The sequence below is a fragment of the Podarcis raffonei genome, chromosome 4, assembly GCF_027172205.1.
Source record: "Podarcis raffonei isolate rPodRaf1 chromosome 4, rPodRaf1.pri, whole genome shotgun sequence".
NCBI lineage: Eukaryota > Metazoa > Chordata > Lepidosauria > Squamata > Lacertidae > Podarcis > Podarcis raffonei.
This window is the reverse complement of record NC_070605.1, coordinates 13,753,581-13,772,325: the sequence shown is the minus strand read 5'-3', so window position 1 is coordinate 13,772,325 and position 18,745 is coordinate 13,753,581. Positions and strand designations below refer to the sequence as shown.

General features: G+C 46.9%; 2 protein-coding genes across 2 annotated transcripts in view; one reads left to right on the top strand and one right to left on the bottom strand.

Annotated features, from left to right (window-relative positions):
* RAB30 (RAB30, member RAS oncogene family) overlaps nt 1-18,224 on the top strand; it is a 44,107-nt gene extending 25,883 nt beyond the window's left edge. The window contains exons 2-5 of the mRNA XM_053385469.1: nt 8,870-8,970; nt 11,521-11,604; nt 13,502-13,685; nt 15,702-18,224. Coding sequence (XP_053241444.1) covers nt 8,878-8,970; nt 11,521-11,604; nt 13,502-13,685; nt 15,702-15,952 — 612 coding nt within the window. The 5' untranslated portion in view covers nt 8,870-8,877 and the 3' untranslated portion in view covers nt 15,953-18,224. The remainder of the gene's footprint in view (nt 1-8,869; nt 8,971-11,520; nt 11,605-13,501; nt 13,686-15,701) is intronic.
* The window catches only part of DDIAS (DNA damage induced apoptosis suppressor), a 27,694-nt gene continuing 25,443 nt past the window's right edge, over nt 16,495-18,745 (bottom strand). The window contains exon 5 of the mRNA XM_053385467.1: nt 16,495-17,899. Within this exon, the coding sequence (XP_053241442.1) occupies nt 17,858-17,899 (42 nt within the window). The 3' untranslated portion in view covers nt 16,495-17,857. The remainder of the gene's footprint in view (nt 17,900-18,745) is intronic.

Below are 18,745 nucleotides of genomic sequence, written 5' to 3'. Positions count from 1 at the left end.
ACAGCAGCAACATTCCAGGTGAACGCTAGAAGAGATGGGGTTAGTCACTGCAGAGATCTCTGCAGCATAAGATCCCAGGGTGTGGTCTGAAGGCAGAGGAGGTGAACACCTTGCAGATGCTAAGAAGGTCCGGGTTGGTGAGTGCCTGGATGGGAGACTGCATGGGAGAAACATGTACGTTGCCTTGGGTTCTTTGCTGGGAGAAACACGGGTTGCAAATGCAACAAAACGTACACAATCATAAATAGAGAGTGATGCTTACACTTCTCTGCAAGCACAGAATTTGACAGAGAGCGAGAGGGCACAAGTTCCTGGTCCTCACGACTGAAAAGAAACTAATGAAAATCGAATGCTGAATCTGACCCCCAGCACTCATCAGGTGGGATTCTATTGCTCTGCATAGCCAAACAGGTAGCAATAGCAGAATAATGGATTTCTGGAACAGCACATAATTTGGCTCTTATTGCAGAATTTTATGGCCATGTGATAGGGCTTATATTCATATAGCTTGAATTCGTCTAGTCCCTGACTTGCTTTGTAGGGGAGAAGAAATCTAAACCTGGCGGGGCCTTGCTCTTTCTTGCCCTCCCACCCCCGGTTTCTGAAGCAGTGCTTCAGCTGTTTTTATAGTATTCCCAAAAGCCAGTCTTTTCATCAGTATGCTTTGTAGCAATTGTCCAGCTGGGTCAAAGGGCCTGTTGGTTTTCTATTTGCCCTGGACCTTTGGCAATCTTCTCCAAGGGAGCTGATTGTTCTGGCTAGCTGTGAGCGTTTGTAACAACCCTGACACCACATTCCAGAGGCCAGAAATGCATCTGCAGCAGCCAGAAAGATTTCCAAGAAATATTTAGACTTTGCAGATGGGTGTTTCCATCTCTCTCTCTTTCTCTCCCCTCCCTTCTCCTTTTCAGAATGTGTTTTGGCTGCTCTTTGCCTTCTGCTTCCAATAAAACCAGCTTAGTCCTTCCCACCCCCTTAGTATTTTTGTTCTGGGTGTCCTTCCCCCCTTTGTCTGCACAGACAGGGACAAAGGATCATCCTTATCTGTGTGGCCCTGACACATGCAATAGCTGAAGAGAAGTCAGTCACGCACAGTCAAGGGGAAGGGTGGGAAAAAGCGCAAAGAGGCTCACGCGCAGCTGATGTAACATCCACATCAGATGTAAATTGTTGCCTGCATGCCATTCCTGTTCACCTTTGGCTGCCAGTGCTGATAACGCCAAGGTTGCAAGTTCAATCCCTGTATGGGACAACTGCATTGCAGAGGGTTGGACTAGATGATCTGTCCCAACTCTATGATTCTATGATATAGATCAACATACAGCTTCCATCCCACCCAACAATCATCTCAGAAGATGAAGCAAGCCTTAGAACTGCCGGGAATAGACGTAGTTCAGCAGTAGAACATCGACATTGCATGCAGAAAGACCTCAGATTCAGTCCCCAGCATCTCCAGGAACAAGCTGGAAGAGATCCCTGCCTGAAACTCTGGAGATTTGCTGACAGTTAGTGCTGTAAAGGTAAAGGGACCCCTGACCATTAGGTCCAGTCGTGGCCGACTCTGGGGTTGTGGCACTCATCTCGCTTTACTGGCGGAGGGAGCCGGCGTACAGCTTCCGGGTCATGTGGCCAGCATGACTAAGCTGCTTCTGAAGAACCAGAGCAGTGCACGGAAACACCGTTTACCTTCCCGCCAGAGCAGTACCTATCTATCTACTTGCACTTTGATGTGCTTTTGAACTGCTAGGTTGGCAGGAGCAGGGACCGAGCAACAGGAGCTCACCCCGTCGCGGGGATTCGAACCACTGACCTTCTGATCGGCAAGTCCTAGGCTCTGTGGTTTAACCCACAGCGCCACCCACGTCCCATTTGGCTACCAGGCTAGTGCTTAAATGCACAGCAAATTCACAGAGGCTCTCAATGGCTACTAAACATGGATGGCTGTGCTCTGCCGACTTGGCTGGAGGTAGTAATGCTTCTGAATGCAAGTTGCTGGAAACCACAGGAGGAGAGAGGGCTTTGGTGGGGCATCTGGTTGGCCACCGTGAGAACAGGACGCTGGAGTAGCTGGCCCATTGGTCCGATCCAGCAGGCTCTTCTTACCACCTTAAGGCTTCTGCAAGCTATAATGATCTCTAATGTGATGCCCTGCAAATCCAGCTTTTGGCTTCAAAGGGTTGGGATTTTGCTGTACCCTAAGGACTTCTCCACCCTTGCTAATTTAATCTTGTTTACTGCAGTTGATTAACTCAGGCACAGTGTTGCTGCTAGCAGTATGCTTCTACAGTGGTACCTTGGGTTACATATGCTTCAGGTTACAGACGCTTCAGGTTACAGTCTCCGCTAACCCAGAAATAGTACCTCGGGTTAAGAACTTTGCTTCAGGATGAGAACAGAAATTGTGATCCGGTGGCGCAGCGGCAGCATGAGGCCCCATGAGCTAAAGTGGTGCTTCAGGTTAAGAACAGTTTCAGGTTAAGTACGGACCTCCGGAACAAATTAAGTACTTAACCCGAGGTACCACTGTAAAAGCTTTTCCTCGCACATGATTGAATCTTCTTCACTATAGTTGATGGACTCACGAATGTTACCTGTGTTTATTTTTTGAAATCCCAGACCACGCTGAATTAGATCATTTCCCAAGTGCGCAAGACCCTATTGTTTTTATTTGTTAAAGCGGAGACAGGAAAGAGCAGTGAGGTTTTTTTGGTTTGTGGATAGCCCTAAATTATATGAAACTGCGAAGATCCAAGCAGACCACAGAGAGCTCCCAAAGGATCTCTCCAAAGTGGGCAAACGGGCCACGAAATGTCAAATGAGATTCGTTCTGTGTTCCAAGTGATTGTTTTTAGTAAAATAAAATAAATCCCTAATTTCACATGGCATTGATGGGGGGTCTGACCAGGAAAGAGATTTTGGCATCATGGTAGATTGCTCAATGAAAAAGTTGATCCAGTATGCAGGAACTGTGTGATGTCTTTCTATACATCTGTGGTCCTGACCTATTTGGAATATTGTGTCGTTCTGGTTCCCGCTTTTCCAATATATGCAGTGTTGGAAAAGGTGAAGAGAAGAGCAACCGAAATTCAGTTTACCGTATTTTTCGCTATATAGGGTGCACCGGACCCTAGGGTGCACCTAGTTTTTTTGGGGGGGGGGGAAATAAATGAATGAATTTATTAATACGGTCACAGACCAGCGTCAACACACACAATATCACAGATCATAAAAATATATATCAGAAATACAAAAGACAATATGAATATAACAAGGATTTAAATATAAAAATTAAAATTAATTATTAGCGTGCCCCCTGTAATTAACATTTAGGGGTTTAGTCACTATGGAATACCACTTGCTTCCTGTGATTGATTGCAGACGCACAGAATTTAGCTACATTTAATGTAGTCTTGGGATTCTTGTCCTCTAGCAGTAGTTTTAAACTATGGTGTTCCGATTCTTTCCTGGACTTTTGCAAAACAGGTGTAATAAAAGTCAAACGTATATCCTCATAAAAATGACAACGTAATAGTACATGTGAAGCAGTTTCAACTTCCAACGAGCCACAAGGGCAGACCCGTGCTGTGTATGGTTTACCCTCAAATCTGCCCGGGGAAATAAAGAAAATATATATATATATATATATTTCCCCCCTGAGCCCCAAAGAGCAAAGAAGCCATGACAGCGAGCGGGATGGATCCTGCTAGCTGTCTTGGCTTCGTTTTTAGCCTCGGGGCTGGGGCGGGGGAAGCCCGAGTGTCCCCCGACCGCAGCCCCCAGAATGGGTCCGGGAGCGAAGGCGAGGTTGCGCTCAACCTCGCCATCGCTCCTGGAGCTTGCTGCTATCCGCAAGCCTTCTGAGCCCGGTGGGAACGCCCGCTGGGCTCTGAAGGCTTGCGGATAGCTGCCCTAAGCCCGGGGCGTGCAGTGCCACGCTCCCCGGGCTTTGGGCTGCAAGCAGCTATCCGCAAGCCTGCAGAGCCCGGCGGGAACTCCTGCCGGGCTCCGCAGGCTTGCGGATAGCTTCCAGGCTTCAGCGAAAGCCTGCATTTGCTCCATAGGATGCACACACATTTTGCCTTCATTTTTGGAGGGGGGAAGTGCGTCCTATAGAGCGAAAAATACGGTAATTTATTGCATTTATATTCCATGTTTTTCTCCAAAGATCTCAAAGCGGTCTGCATGGTTCTCCCCCATCCCATTTAAAGTTCTCAAGGGGTCAGAGCACACCATCCCAGAGCTATGGTTCCCAATTGGTGGTCTGCGGAGGCACATCCCCATCAATGGGGACATCCTATTTTGGGGGGCTGTGATCTCGCACGGGTCATGTGACTCGCATGGGAGCACGGCCCAGTTTTGCACTGGCGAATGTTGGAAGGTATGGTGGCACCATTCACATGATAAAAACTGGCAAAGAGATGTCAAGATTTTCAAAAGTAGGGGGTCCATAACTTGGCTTTTGAAAAACAGGGGGTCCACAATGCTTAGCTAATTGAGAGCCGTTACCCTAGAGGAAACACTAAAGGCATTAGGTTTTTTCTAGTTTTGGGCTGACTAAGGCAGGCTTCACAGAGGGTTGGTATACAGTATATTGATATTTTACAAGATTTATTTACCATTTTTTTAACACTCTGCGTGGTTTACATATTCATAATCTTTCTTATTTATTTTATTCATTCATAAAAGCATTCCTTTACTCCTGTATCATGAATTATCAGGGTGGTGTACAACAATTAACAGCAACAACAACAACAACAACGACGACGATGATGATGATGATGATGATGATGATGATGATGATGATGGAAGTGACTGGCTAATTAAACAGCCACAAAGGCCTGCTGCCATTTAAATAAAAAATATTCAGGAGATGCCTGAAAGTCAAAAGTGATGTTGGCTTCTGGCTGAGGCTGTTATGACTGCAATACCAATAAAATCAAACAAGTAGACATAATAAAACGGAACATTCAAGATAATGGGCAGAGTGGATGAAGCGAACAGAGAGAGATTTCTTTTACAATATTAGAGCCCAGGGTCATTCAGTGACGCTGAACGTTGGCGGGAGTTAGGGATAGACTAAGAAGGAGGTGATCTTCACGCAGCCCATATGGAATTTGCTGCCACAAGGTATGCATGAACATCTCTGGGCTGCTTTGAACAGGGATTTAAGACATATTTGTGGAGGATAAGGAGCTCCAGATGGTGTATGTGGTTCTCACAATAACCCTGCAACGTACCGTATTTTTTGCTCTATAAGACTCACTTTTCCCCTCCTAAAAAGTAAGGGAAAATGTGTGTGCGTCTTATGGAGTGAATGCAGGCTGCGCAGCTATCCCAGAAGCCAGAACAGCAAGAGGGATTGCTGCTTTCACTGCGCAGCGATCCCTCTTACTGTTCTGGCTTCTGAGATTCAGAATATTTTTTTTCTTGTTTTCCTCCTCCAAAAACTAGGTGCGTCTCGTGGTCTGATGCGTCTTATAGAGCGAAAAATACGGTCGTTTAGGCTGAGAGACAGTGGATGGCCCAAGGTCACCCAGGGAGCTTCATGGTTGAGTGGGGATTCGAACCCTAATCTCCCAGGTCATAGCCAAACACTCTAACCATGATACCGTGCTGACTGTGCAGAATACTACTTCCAGAATTAGAGGCCGCATGCTTCCAAGTACTAGATGCTGGAGAAGAACAGCGAGAGAGGATTTGCACCACTTCCTGCTTTTGGTCTTCCTGGAGGCATCTGGTTGGGGGCTGCTGTGGGAAGCAGACTAGATAGACCTTCAGCCTGAGCCACCAGGGCTCTTCTTACCGCTTTAAACACTGAATCCACTTCCTGTGTTTAGAAGAGGGAAACCGAAGGCCTTCTTCCAAAACCATCCCGTGGCTTCTGTGCAATTATAGACAGAAAGTTGAATGGCACCCAGGAGCTGCCGTCTGAGGTTTTATACCTCGAGCTGCCCGAGGGTCACTGAGCACTGAGTGTGACGCAGGGCTGCATCTGTATTGCAGCACTGTTACTGAAGGATAGAAACAGCAACAGGCAAGAAGTGAGTTGGCTGTAGCCAAAGTCCAGTTGCAGTCATGTTCGTATGGCGAGGTTGAGATGACAAAGTTGGCTCCAGAGGGGGGCTACCACGTGCTTTCCACATCCACCCCAGGGTTCGAAATTAGGGCGCCAGGCGCATTTCACACCTTGTGAGCACCTCAAAAAGCCTGGGTGCCATTTTTTGCACCTGGCTGACAGTCAAGGATTACTGAAACGTATGTGCTTTGAAGCCTCAAAGTACCGTCGTACCTCGGGGTAAGAACTTAATTTGTTCTGGAGGTCCGTTCTTAACCTGAAACTGTTCTTAACCTGAAGCACCACTTTAGCTAATGGGGCCTCCCACTGCCGCCACGTTGCCGCTGTGTGATTTCTGTTCCCATCCTGAAGCAAAGTTCTTAACCTGAGGTACTATTTCTGGGTTAGTGGAGTCTGTAACCTGAAGTGTCTGTAACCTGAAGCGTCTGTAACCCAAGGTACCACTGTATATGTTAAGGAGTTTAACAACAGAGAGTAGAGTGTTTTGGAAACTAAAGCATGGTACCAATATTTTTTGTGGTAAACACATTAAACATGTATTAACAATTTCTGTTAAAAATGTGATATTAACAATGTGTCACTTAGGTGAATTGCGTATTAGTTCATGCTTATCAAAATAATAAATAAAGTGTTGCTGACTCTCTCCCCCCTCCCAAAATGGCAACTAGACATTCTGTTTTGGCGCCCACAACCCAGGTCCCAGGAGCCATTTGGCTCCTAGCTTTTCTATTCCAGTTTCTAATACTGATCCATCCATGGGAACCTTTATAAATGTGTGATATGGCCCTTCGTACCACCTTCTCTCCCAGCATCTCTAGGTAAAAAGATCTCTGGTACCCTTGTACGCCTCCTCCTGGCAAATCCTGCATCCCAGCTGGTGCCAAGCATCTTGCTCTGCTTTCCTTTGGACCATATCAGCGAGTCTGGGGGGAGGGGGTCTTGTCATCCGGGCTGCCCAGGACCTCCATACTCAATGCCCAGGCTTGTGCCCCGGGGAGATCACTTAGATGCTGCTAACGCAGTGGTTTGACTTCACCTCTGGAGGCGGACTCCATTGTCTGTTGAGGCAGTTGGAGGCCAACATAACCAGAGCTGTCAAAGACCTCTCTCTCCCTGAGAACCTGGGGCAGATTGAGGAGCCATTGCTGGCTAGGTGGCCCAATGGTCTGAATCAATGGTTCTCAAAGTGGGTGGGTGGGGATTACCTAGGGGGACGCTGGAGTTGTAAATGACTATCAGGCTTTGAAAAACTGGTATCAATGGATCAAGTTCACCAGTGTTGTTGAATTAATTAAACTTAGTAGTTTTAATTGGATTTTGAATAAAATGTGCAATCGCTTGTTACTGTTTTGATTTTTAAAAAATTGTGTTATCATCTTCCTTAGCAGGTTGTTCAGACTGCTATTCTGAATAATGCTTTTTGCAGGCTAGGAGGAGCTGGGGATAGGTTCATGAAACCAAAGGGTTGGTGGCCCAAAGGAGTTTGGGAACTGTTGCTCTGATTGCTGTATAAGGGAACTATATTATTGTTGATTAGATTTGCATACCATCCCTCATCCACAGATCTCAGGGCAGTTCAAAATATAAAATTACAATACAGAAACCACGAAATTTGTAGTGAAAATAAGAACAACAAACAGCAATCCCTGCTCCCACAACACATTTAAAAGGGCATCGAATGTCATTTACTCAAGGCCATGTTGAAGAGGAACGTTTTCACCTGGAGCCTAAAGGTGTATAATGAAGGCTGCAGACGAACCTCCCTGGGGAGCCACCACAGAAAAGACCCCGTTCTCGTGTTGCCACCCTCTGGACCAGCTGGAGAGGTGACGCAGCTATTGCAGCAGCCTCTATAGCCGCGCGCCACCTCTCCAGCTGGGAGAGTGCGCGTGGGGGGCTAAAGAAGCCCCGCTTACCCTCTCCCGGCTGGAGATGTGACACGCAGCAATTGCAGCAGCCTCTTTAGCCGCGCACCATCTCTCCAGCCGGGAGAGCGCGCACGGGGCTAAAGAAGCCCCCCCACAACCCTCTCCCGGCTGGAGATGTGACATGCGGCTATGGCAGGAGCCTCTATAGCCGCGCGCCTTTGTGCTGCTCCCCGACCTGCTCTTTGGGGCTGGTGGTGGGCTTCCCCCCGCCAGCCCCAAAGAGCAGGTCGAAAGGAACCTGAAGCCTGGAGAGTGAGAGGGGTCGGTGCGCACCGACCCCTCTCGCTCTCCAGGCTTCCAAGGTAGCCGCCTGAAGGTGTCTGAACGCACCTTAAACGGCACCTTCTTTTAGAGGGGGAAGACAAGAGGGGGGAAATTCTCCCCCTCTCTGCGCAGCGCCTCCTGCCACTTCGCTGAAGGGGCGCTGGGCAGAGAGGGAGAGATTTTTTTTTCTTGTTCTCCCCCCTCTAAAACAAGGTGCGTCCTATTGTCCAGTGTGTCCTATGGTGTGAAAAATACGGTGATCTAGAGGTTGCCAGATCACAGGCAACAGTAGTTCCTGGGTTCATGTGCTGCCATGACTTCTGTGTTCTGGTGAGAAATTGCCAATACCGCAGTGACCTTTGCCTTGAATACCTGGAGGATCAAAGTCCGTCAATAATGAAATAAGTCACTGGGTCTTCTAACGTCCCTCCTTTATGTATTTTGCTTCTGATTCTGTGTCGCCGGTGGATTCCAGGGAGCTTAACTGGAAACCTGGTGCTCTTTTAACCAGCAGGAGTTAAAGCCCTTTGGAGAAGACTGGCTGCAACGGAAGCCCTTTGGGGATTTCTTTTTTAATTCCTTGTTTTCCTTTCCCTTGCAGCTGTGTAAATGAGTATGGAAGATTATGACTTTCTCTTCAAGATAGTTTTAATTGGGAACGCTGGCGTGGGGAAGACCTGCTTAGTGCGGCGGTTTACTCAGGTAAGGTGGCATTTCAGGGTTGTTGATGCTTTGGGCGTACGAGAAGGACAGGACAGATGTGTACACAGCACATTCATATATGTGTTAGTTAGTGCACAGGAGGAAGGAGCTAGGACCCAGGAGAACCTCAGCCATCTTCTCCTGGTATGAGACAGGACTGTACCATCATATAGTAAGAGAGGGCATCAGCCAACGCAGGAGTGGCTTGCCTGTGACCTTCCGGGTGTTCCCATATTCTTGTATCAGGGTGGCCAGTCTGGCGATCTCCATATGTTTCTGGATTCCAACTCCCATCATCCCCAGCCAGATTGGCCTCTTGTCCGGGATGATGGGAGTTGTAGTCCAACAGCATTTGAAGGGCTGCAGGCTCTCCATCTTTGAACTGCAGTCTCTGCTGCTGCTTGTGCTGCTGCTGCTGCTGGGTTTTGGGGCAGGATGAACTTCATGGGTGAAGACAGGCTGTTGGACCATGCACCTCATTTGAGGATTGCAGCATCAAACAGGAACTTGGAGGTTTTTAAACAGAGGATGGATGGGGATCCACTGGAGATTCTTTCGCTGTGGTTCCTGCATCGCTGGGGGGTTGCAGGGCCTTGCAGAGCCAGGCAGAGGCCCCGGCCAGGTAGATAATGTGCCCCCCCCTTTTTTTACCCTGGGGATAGCTGAAGTCTTATAAATAAGTAAGTACAGTGGTATCTTGGGATGCGAACAGGATCCGTTCCAGAGCCCCGTTCGCATCCAGAAGCAAACGTAACTGGTGACGGCACATTTGCGCACATTTGCGTCTCTTTTCGCCGCTTCTGCGCATGCATGTGACATCATTTTGAGTGTCTGCGCATGGCGAGAGGCGAAACCCGGAAGTAACGCGCTCCGTTACTTCCGGGTTGCCGCGGAGCGCAACTCGAACATGCTCAACATGAAGCGTATTCAACCCAAGGTATGACTGTATATAAATAACAGTTATGCTGACAAATAATTTTATTTCAAGGCTTTAACCATATCTGCATATAAAGACAAAATGGAAAATATAGTTATTGCGATTGTGAATATGCTGACTAAGGCCCCCTTTGGAATCGGAGGCCCGGGCCAAGTGGCCCATATGGCCCCCCCTCTGTCTGGGCCTGGGGGGTGGGACTAGATGACCAAGTTGCAGGGGAGTGTTCTCTTGTGCTGCAGACTTCCTATAGGATGCAGACCCAGATGGGCTCTTGTTATATTTCTATGAGCAGGTGATGCCACTTTGGTGGAAGGAAAGTAATAACAGAAAACTGGCTTTCCCCTTCCCTTTCTGTGCAAGAAGACATTGAAAGGGTCAGCGGCGACGTTGCATTTGCCTGGTAGAAAGGAAGATCTTGCCGAGCGGTTGCGTAACGCACGGAATGTTTCTTGGCAGTTCTGCATCTTAAACAGTCAGCACTTCTTCCCCGTGGAGACCTTTCAAAGAATGTGCCTGGAAATATTCTCTTTTCTATGGGCAGCCTGCCATGGGGGCTGGAGCAAAGTTGACCCCCCCACCCCTGGGGAAGTGGGGGTGGGGAATCAAAACACCAGCTTATCCACTCCACAGCCCGTCCCTGTAAGTGTTCCAAGGGATGGAGGTGTCCAACAAAACAAGAGGAACAAGTTGTGGTGCAGAGCTAACAAAAGAGGCAGCTGGTGCTTTGCTTGCTTGCTTGCTCTGTTCCAACAGCGCCGACTTAAAATTCTGCTGGGAGCACTGCAGACTGACTGAACTCGCTGTGATTCGGTGGTTTCTGGGAGACATCTCCAGGTGATTTGTGTTCCTTTGCAAGGAACATAAATCTTGCTTGCTGCGCACACGGGGGGAAAACAAAACCACCCAAACATCTCTTCTCTATAAAAAGTTGGAGGGTGAGAGAGAACCTGCACATATTTAACTTAATGAGAAATACTGGGCTTTTCAGCTACCTCTCATAGCTTCCAGACATTATTATTTTTTTGCTCCGGTGGGCTGGTCCTCCATGTCAGATGGGATTTGCACAACTTGGTCCCCCATCTTCTGAAAAACCGGCCGCAGAACAGTAGCTTGTGGTGGGGGTTCGTGAAGTGGTTTCTCTGAGCTGGACGAGGGAAAACTGTGTACGAGAAATCCAAATGAAATCCAAAGTGTGCAGCTCAGGAGAGTATTGGCCATGCGTTTTACGAAGGGAGGACAGTGTCCCCAAGGGACCATCTGTGCACGGAACTGCAGATGTCAATTCCTTGGCCATGTTCCCCAGCCACTAAATGATGCCTCCTTGCCTGCAAAAAACCTAGAATTGGACCTGTTGGTGGTGCCTCATTGATTGCCATTATGCTGCAGGGCTGTTGCCTTGAGCAAAAGTCTACTGTTGCAGGAAATCTGAAAATTTCCCTCTAGCCTTTCTTAAAGAAGAGATTCAGAAGAGGCATGTAATGACACAGAGCCTCAAGTCAGAACATTGATCGGTGTTCACAAGATTCTTCCACTAGGACAACGGCAGTGTGAAATGTCCAACATTCCTTATGCTGAAAATGTTTTATGAACAATGTTTATTTTCCCTTCTCAAGGGTCTTTTTCCACCAGGGCAAGGTGCCACAATCGGCGTTGACTTTATGATTAAGACAGTGGAGATCAATGGTGAAAAAGTAAAGGTAAGGGTTTGCTTGGTTTTTTTCCTCCACTTTGAGTTGATTTGACATAAGGAAAAACAGTTTTCTCTGTTAAAATATATGACCACTCAGGGAAATACCTGGGATCTTGGGATTGGAAAACTCATATTGGCGCCATGTTGTGTGATGTATGAAAACTCTGCATCCTATGAGTTTCCCCTTCATATGGAACTTCCCTGTGGCAGCAGTGGGGATTCCCATAGAAGGATCTCATTTCCCCTGTCTTTCACCCTGCCTCATCCTCTGCCCCCCACCTCCTGTGAACCAAAGATCAGGTTTCCCAATCAATTGGGAGAAAGCAACTAAGAAAGAGATTGTAGAGGAAAGTGGCTGGGAGGCTAGGGGTTAAGCATCTCACTCTCCCACCTGTGGCTTCTCTCTACTGAAAATCCCTCCTGGCGCTTGCTTTGCATGTTGGAGGTCAATGTTGGCGATCCAGAGTCTAACAAATGGCCTCTACTACTGGGCTTAGCTGGCAACCTAAAAGTATATTGGCGGCTTTGGAAGGGGTGTTGTGAATGGTTGCTATAACATGGCAAGTGCAGATTGCCTAAGGGCCCCTCCAGGCACTCTTTTTATTGTGCATTCAATATTATTTGTGCCTATTATGCTATTAGGTTGGTTACACATGCTCTCACTTTCGGCAATATTTGCACCTGCAAAGGTTTTCAGAAGGACACCCTGCTTTGCTTCAGATTGGTGCATGTCCCTTAACTTCCTGCTGAAATATCTTATATTCTAGGGTTGCCATATTTAAAACACTGTAACTATGGACAGAAAAGTTGTTAAGCTTTTTGGGAGGGGAGGGGGCCAAAGTCGTTGAGCTTTTTGGGCAAAATACGTCTTAAGACATTTTCCCGATTTCCGTACAGACGTATGGCAAGTTTTCTGGGGGAGCATTGTAGAGCAACTAATAGAGTAGAGTGATATGTGGACTGTGCAGTATAAATCCAGCACTAATGCAATATTGTTGGATTCAATGACATGTTGCAGAATACACCCGGGGGGGGGACCTACCAGTCTGGAGGGACCCTAAGTTGTAGGGCAAGGGTAGGGAACCTTTTCTGGTGGGCAGCCCATTCCTTATCCCAGTCCCGGAAGGGCTCCCCACCTGCCCAGTTACATTCCCCCATCACTTTGCATGCATATGCAGTATCCACATGAGGCTGGTTCCAAGGAGAATCACCGGGGAATGTCATGCATACATACATAATTTTATTTGTATGTCGCTTTTCCATAGATGAAACCATGCTCAAGGTGGCTTTAAAAGAATTACATAATTACAGACATAACAAAAGTAGTAATAAACAATAAAGTATCAAAAATACACAACCAAAATTAAACAATTTCCCCATAAAATTCAGAAGATCTAAAATAAAGATACAAAAATTAGTATCATTAACAGCGACAGCCCCCCTCTCAACAACCCCCCCCAAATACCCCAGCCCAAAAGTCATCTCAGCTTCATGCCGCCTGTTGTAAATCTCAAAATGCAGAAAGGGTTGTGTCTGTGTCATAAAGTAGACAGGGCACGAGAGAAGTTTATATCATCACGCATCATGGAAGGAGCTAAGAGAGAGCGACCCATCCCTTCCGTTTCTCCTAATAAAATTCAGGGTGAAGCTGTGGGCCTTTTGACATGTAATACAACCTTGTTTTAAACAGATCCAGCAAGGCACATTTCGACATTCTTAAAACGGGGTTGGGTTTATCGGGTGGCATACGGAAGAAATATTGCCTACGTTGAGACATTCTCGGGAAGGAAATTGGGGTCAATGAGACATTCTAATTGAGGATTTTGTACTAATGCAGTCGCTTTCTCCTTCCCACCCACCCACCCACCCCAATCATTTTTCCTCTCCTGTTACGGAAAAAAAAGCTGCAGATCTGGGACACGGCAGGACAAGAGCGATTTCGGTCCATTACTCAAAGTTACTATCGCAGTGCTAATGCATTAATACTGACCTATGACATCACCTGCGAAGAGTCCTTCCGATGCCTCCCAGAGTGGCTGCGGGAGATAGAGCAGTACGCCAGCAATAAGGTCATCACCGTCCTAGTGGGTAAGAGGCATTGATGCAAAGGGAGCCTTAATAGCAAATCCAGGGGTGGCAGAGTTGGGCAGGGGGAGTCGGAGCACAGGGCCATTGGAAGCACTGGCAGAAGGGAGATATGTGTGGCCTGCCTTCTATGGACACAGCTATGCGCTGCGCTAGGCTTAATGCCAGCGATTTTTAGCAAGGATATGGAGGCCCAAGGTCTCAAAACGGCTCCCGGAGCAGTTTTATAGAGCTGTTGATTGCCGTTGGCAGATTTTATTGGAGTAGTAAAGAGGCTGCATGCAGACAGGGCTGGTCACTTCCAAGGAGAGCAGGGAAGGAAGGAGAAAGAGAGTCCGGACTTCCATGCTTCACCTCTCTCATGAGTTTTGTATGTCATGATGGCAGGCCCACAAATTGCAGCGTTTTCTTAACTTAACCGAGCAGCCTGCTCCCCATGCCCATTTCCAGTGTTCAGAGGTAACTGACGTTGCTTATGCAGGCAAAACACCAGTATCTGTGCACAGGAAGGAAGCATCTGTAGGCTCAGGGAAACCCCAAGATTTGCCCATACAACCCCCCCCCAAAAAAACCACACCACCTTTTAGGGAAACAGTGCAAAAGGGGAAGGGAGAAACAGCTTCCCCAAAAACATAGCTGAATGAGAAATGCATTAGCTCAGTGGCCGTGGAATGCTTTTCTTTGTGAGGACTGAGGGAGCAGATGGGGAGGGAGAATCAAATGGAGTCTCCAGAACTGGAATATCCTGCACGGCAATATTTTGTTGCAGTCCTCACTAGTAGCTCAGAAACCCGTGGTTGCATCTACCTGCTCTTTCGGCACTGAAATGTTATTCTGATCACCCAGAAAAGTAATGTGGTACTCACTCACTCACTCACTCACTCACTCACTCACTCACTCACATACACCCCCCCCAACCACTACCAGGAGGGCTAGACAATTCCCCATGCCCAACCGCATCGTCTCCTCTGCCTCCTTTTCAAATGGAGCCTCTTCCAGTCCTTTAAGTGTGTTAGGAAAGGGGTACAAAATGGGCACCAGGGTTTGTACATAGCTATATTGACCACTTTTTGTTGTTGCTGTTTTAAAAAAACTACAACCAAACTTAAGGCTTTCTTTCCTGTTTGAAATAATTGGACTTGATGATAGAAGGCAGGTGCTTTAGTTGAGATTCCTGTATTGCAGTGGGTGGTGCTAACCAACTCTACAGTTCTACCACTCCAAGATGAGCTAGTTATCAACTTTTGGGGTTTAGTTAGGGCAACTGGCCAGCTGCCATGGCACCGCGGCTGCTTCTCATTGGCTTTGTGCCTGCAGCCTAACAGTATGAAACACATTTGCCCCTTGACTACGGACAAGGGACAGGGAGAGAAAATGGGAGGTGTGCCCACACCTGGGAAGGTGGGGTGTGGATGACAAATCTGGAAGTGGGAGATATAAATTCTGGTTTTGTGCCTCCCTCCTTCCTGCTGAGTTCTGCAAAGGCGATGCTGAGAGGGGTCAGCAAACTTTTTCAGCAGGGGTCTGGTCCACTATCCCTCAGACCTTGTGGGTGCCGGACTATATTTTGAAAAAAATATATGAACAGATTCCTATGCCCCACAAATAACCCAGAGATGGATTTTAAATAAAAGCACACGTTCTACTCATGTAAAAACACCAGGCAGGCCCCACAAATAACCCAGAGATGCATTTTAAATAAAAGCACACATTCCACCCATGTAAAAACATGCTGATTCCCAGACTGTCCGTGGGTCAGATTTAGAAGGTGATTGGGCCAGATCCGGGCCCCGGGCCTTAGTTTGCCCACCCATGGCTGAGACTAAGGAGGAAGCCGGCAGCCTGGGCTGGTTATAAGAAGGCAGGCAAGGTGGGGAGTAGCTGAGGGTTGGTGGGTCAGTGCCCCATTCATCCTAATGGACCAGCCTCCACTGCTCTGTAGGGTGGGGTTTTTAGTTTTCGTTGGCTTCTGCTGCCTTGCAGTCAAGCTAATCTCCTCCGTCTGCTTTGTTTACGCAGGGAACAAGATTGATTTAGCGGATAAAAGAGAAGTCTCCCAACAAAGAGCGGAGGAATTTTCCGAAGCCCAAGACATGTACTATCTGGAGACTTCGGCTAAAGAATCGGATAACGTGGAAAAACTCTTTCTCGACTTGGCTTGCCGGCTGATCAGCGAAGCGCGGCAAAACACGCTTGTGAACAATGTGGAATCCCCGTTGCCCGGGGAAGGGAAAAGTATCAGCTATTTGACTTGCTGCAATTTCAACTGATAACCGGTCGAGCCCCCGAGGGTTATGACTCTTCTTTCTCGCCAAGGCCTGTCTTGACAAAGGCCACTCCTGCCACCTCAACCCAATCTGACTGGCGGATGTCGTCAGGTTCACAACTTTGAAGCATGGCAGGCTGGCCACTTCGCCTGCGGGGTCAGCGTAGCAGAAATATAACCTGGTTTAATTTTTTAAAGATATATATACACACACACACACAAATATATATAAAAATGTAATTCCCCTGTAATCTGGAGGTGGTGAGGATTCACAAGGGTGCTCTAGGTATCCGATGGCAAGCGGAAGCCAGGTCTTCGTTTCACTTCCACGAAGCAACTAGGGAAACTTCCTTGGAATTGCTGAGTAATGCAAGTTCTCTCTTGCACCATTTCTCTCCCCCCCCCCCGACCTTTTAATAAGTGTAATGCACATTAGCCATCATGCAGCTGTCATGGCCTGCCAGCTAAGCAATGACCTGTGTATATAGATATGGCCCAAATCATTCGATTTCTAGGGCACAGCCCCTGAAAATATGTTTCTTTTGGGGGGTGGGGGTGGGAAATAAGTGTTAATGCCTCTCATGTCCATACACTTTCATCGACATGGAAGTTAAAAATAGAAATGCCAATATTTTGAAACCAACAAGAGTGGAGATTGGCCCTCTCACTTCTTTGGGTACTAATAGTTTGGCTAACTTTTACCCCAGGCGAAATTTTAGATGTGATCCATAACTGCCCGCTCTGTTTTGTACAGAAGCCAGGAACTGTTCACTAGGAAGCACCAATTGTAAAAAAACAAAAAAACCCTTTTTGCTGGTAGAAACAAATACACCACAGGCCTCGTTTTGCCTGGATGCCGTTTCTGTGGGTTGAAAGAGTTGGTTTTAGCTTATTAAAAAGGTGTATTAAAAATCCTCTGCGAACTTGACCTGAACAAATAAGTGTTCTGAAGTTTGCAATTAAAATCAGCGTTCTTGCACCGTCCTGGCATATAGTGGAGCTTTCTGTTCCCTCTTACGGAAGTGACCCGATGAAGGTGTTTTGAATATAGTTAATTATTTCGGGAGTTGGCAGAAATAGCTCCAGGACTGGTTCACTGGAATACTGGGAAACTTGGGGATTTGGACAGCAATATAGAGTTGTCTGTTTAAAGGCATATTACAACACAAGGATTCTGAGATTTTGGGGGGGCTGGCGAAATGTTTCCATGTGTCCACTTTAAGCACAGATGCCACACGTGGTGTGCACTGCTAAATGTAAAAAAGAAAGTGTGAGGAAGACCTTACCAAAGGAGTAAAACCCCAAGATCAGTCCTGATAATAGCTGTCCAGAACAGCAGTACAGTCTGCAGAAGGATCGATACTGAGCGTGCTTTTAATTAAAGCAGAAGCAGCCGCCGCCATGGTACTGGACTCAAATCCATTTGTGGAAATGTATTTCTCATTGGGAAGCGAGCGCACAATTTCATAGGGTTTTTATATGCTTTAGGAATAAAACAGATAATGGCAGCGCATGTTCTGATCTTTACTGAGGCTGCGACCATCTTGCAAAGCTGTAGCTCCTGAGAAGCAAATTCAAATTGCATTGTCAAAAAGCCTTCCTTTATAATGTAGTCGCTTGCAGGCTCACGATTGTAGTTCATCTAATTTGTCCGCTGCGCTCTCCTGGGCTCAACTGTGTGTGTGCGTGTGTATCTGTATGTAAAACTCTTGGCTTGGGCATTCCCCTCAGTCCCAAACCACGAAAGTTGGAAGCAGTGTGAAATGTGTCCTGCCCTCATCTCCATTGTTACTGCACCTCTTGTGCCATGCTCAAAGAACGCACCAGATTCTGCAAATTGGATGCTGGAAGAAGAATCACAAGGGCAGAGATGGCCAGCTTTTTTCCTCAGATCTTGGTGTTGACTCGCTTACCCTGCAAGAAAGGGCGAACTGTCTGGTTCATGATGGACCTGCAATGGATTGTAATTTTAGTATTAATTCGCTGGTTATTCTGTATTTAGTATTAATTAGTTCAATTATGTGCAGAAGAAGAATGGGCACTGTTTGCTGGGGACTGGACGGGTGCATCTCCCCTGGTGAAAGGGGAACATGTGAAAAGGCATGGATACATGATGCGCTCTGTGTATCAACCCTTTGTTTAAAGAGGGCTTGCTTTTACTCGAGGTGCTTCTAGGAGGCTGTGCCCGATCACCGACAAGGCGATCTCTTCTGCATTGAAAAAGAAGCTGCTAAAGTTTTAGCCTTTTTTTGAGAATAAAGTCAACATTTTAAAAAGTGTGTGTCTTCCCTCTGCCCCCTACAAGGTTTTATCAAAATAAAGGGCGTGGACTGCAGTTTACTGATAAATCACAGGCAAAAGGTTCATTCTGTGGTATTTCTTGTGAGAAAGAGCAGGTAGCAAGTGATGGAAAAGACCTCTGTGTTGAGACCCTGGATGGCTACTGCCAGCCAGAAACTAGATGGAAGGCAATTTCCTATTTTCCTTTATCACTGCAGCAGAAACACCCAAGAGATGAGATTTTAAAAGAATGTTACATGGTCAAACTACATGTGGCATAATCAAATATACCCCTAGGGTTTTTATTCTTATGTGGAGAGTTGCATAATACATACAAAGGGAGTTGCCATGAAATGAAGAATGCATAGGGTGGTATTCAACTCAGAGTAGACCTATTTACATTAACGAACATGACCAAGTTAAACTTGACTGGGTAAAACTTTAGTTTGGCCCTTAACTCAGCTTTCTAAACTTTTCATGTCTGTGACACACTTTTTAGACATGCATTATTTCATGT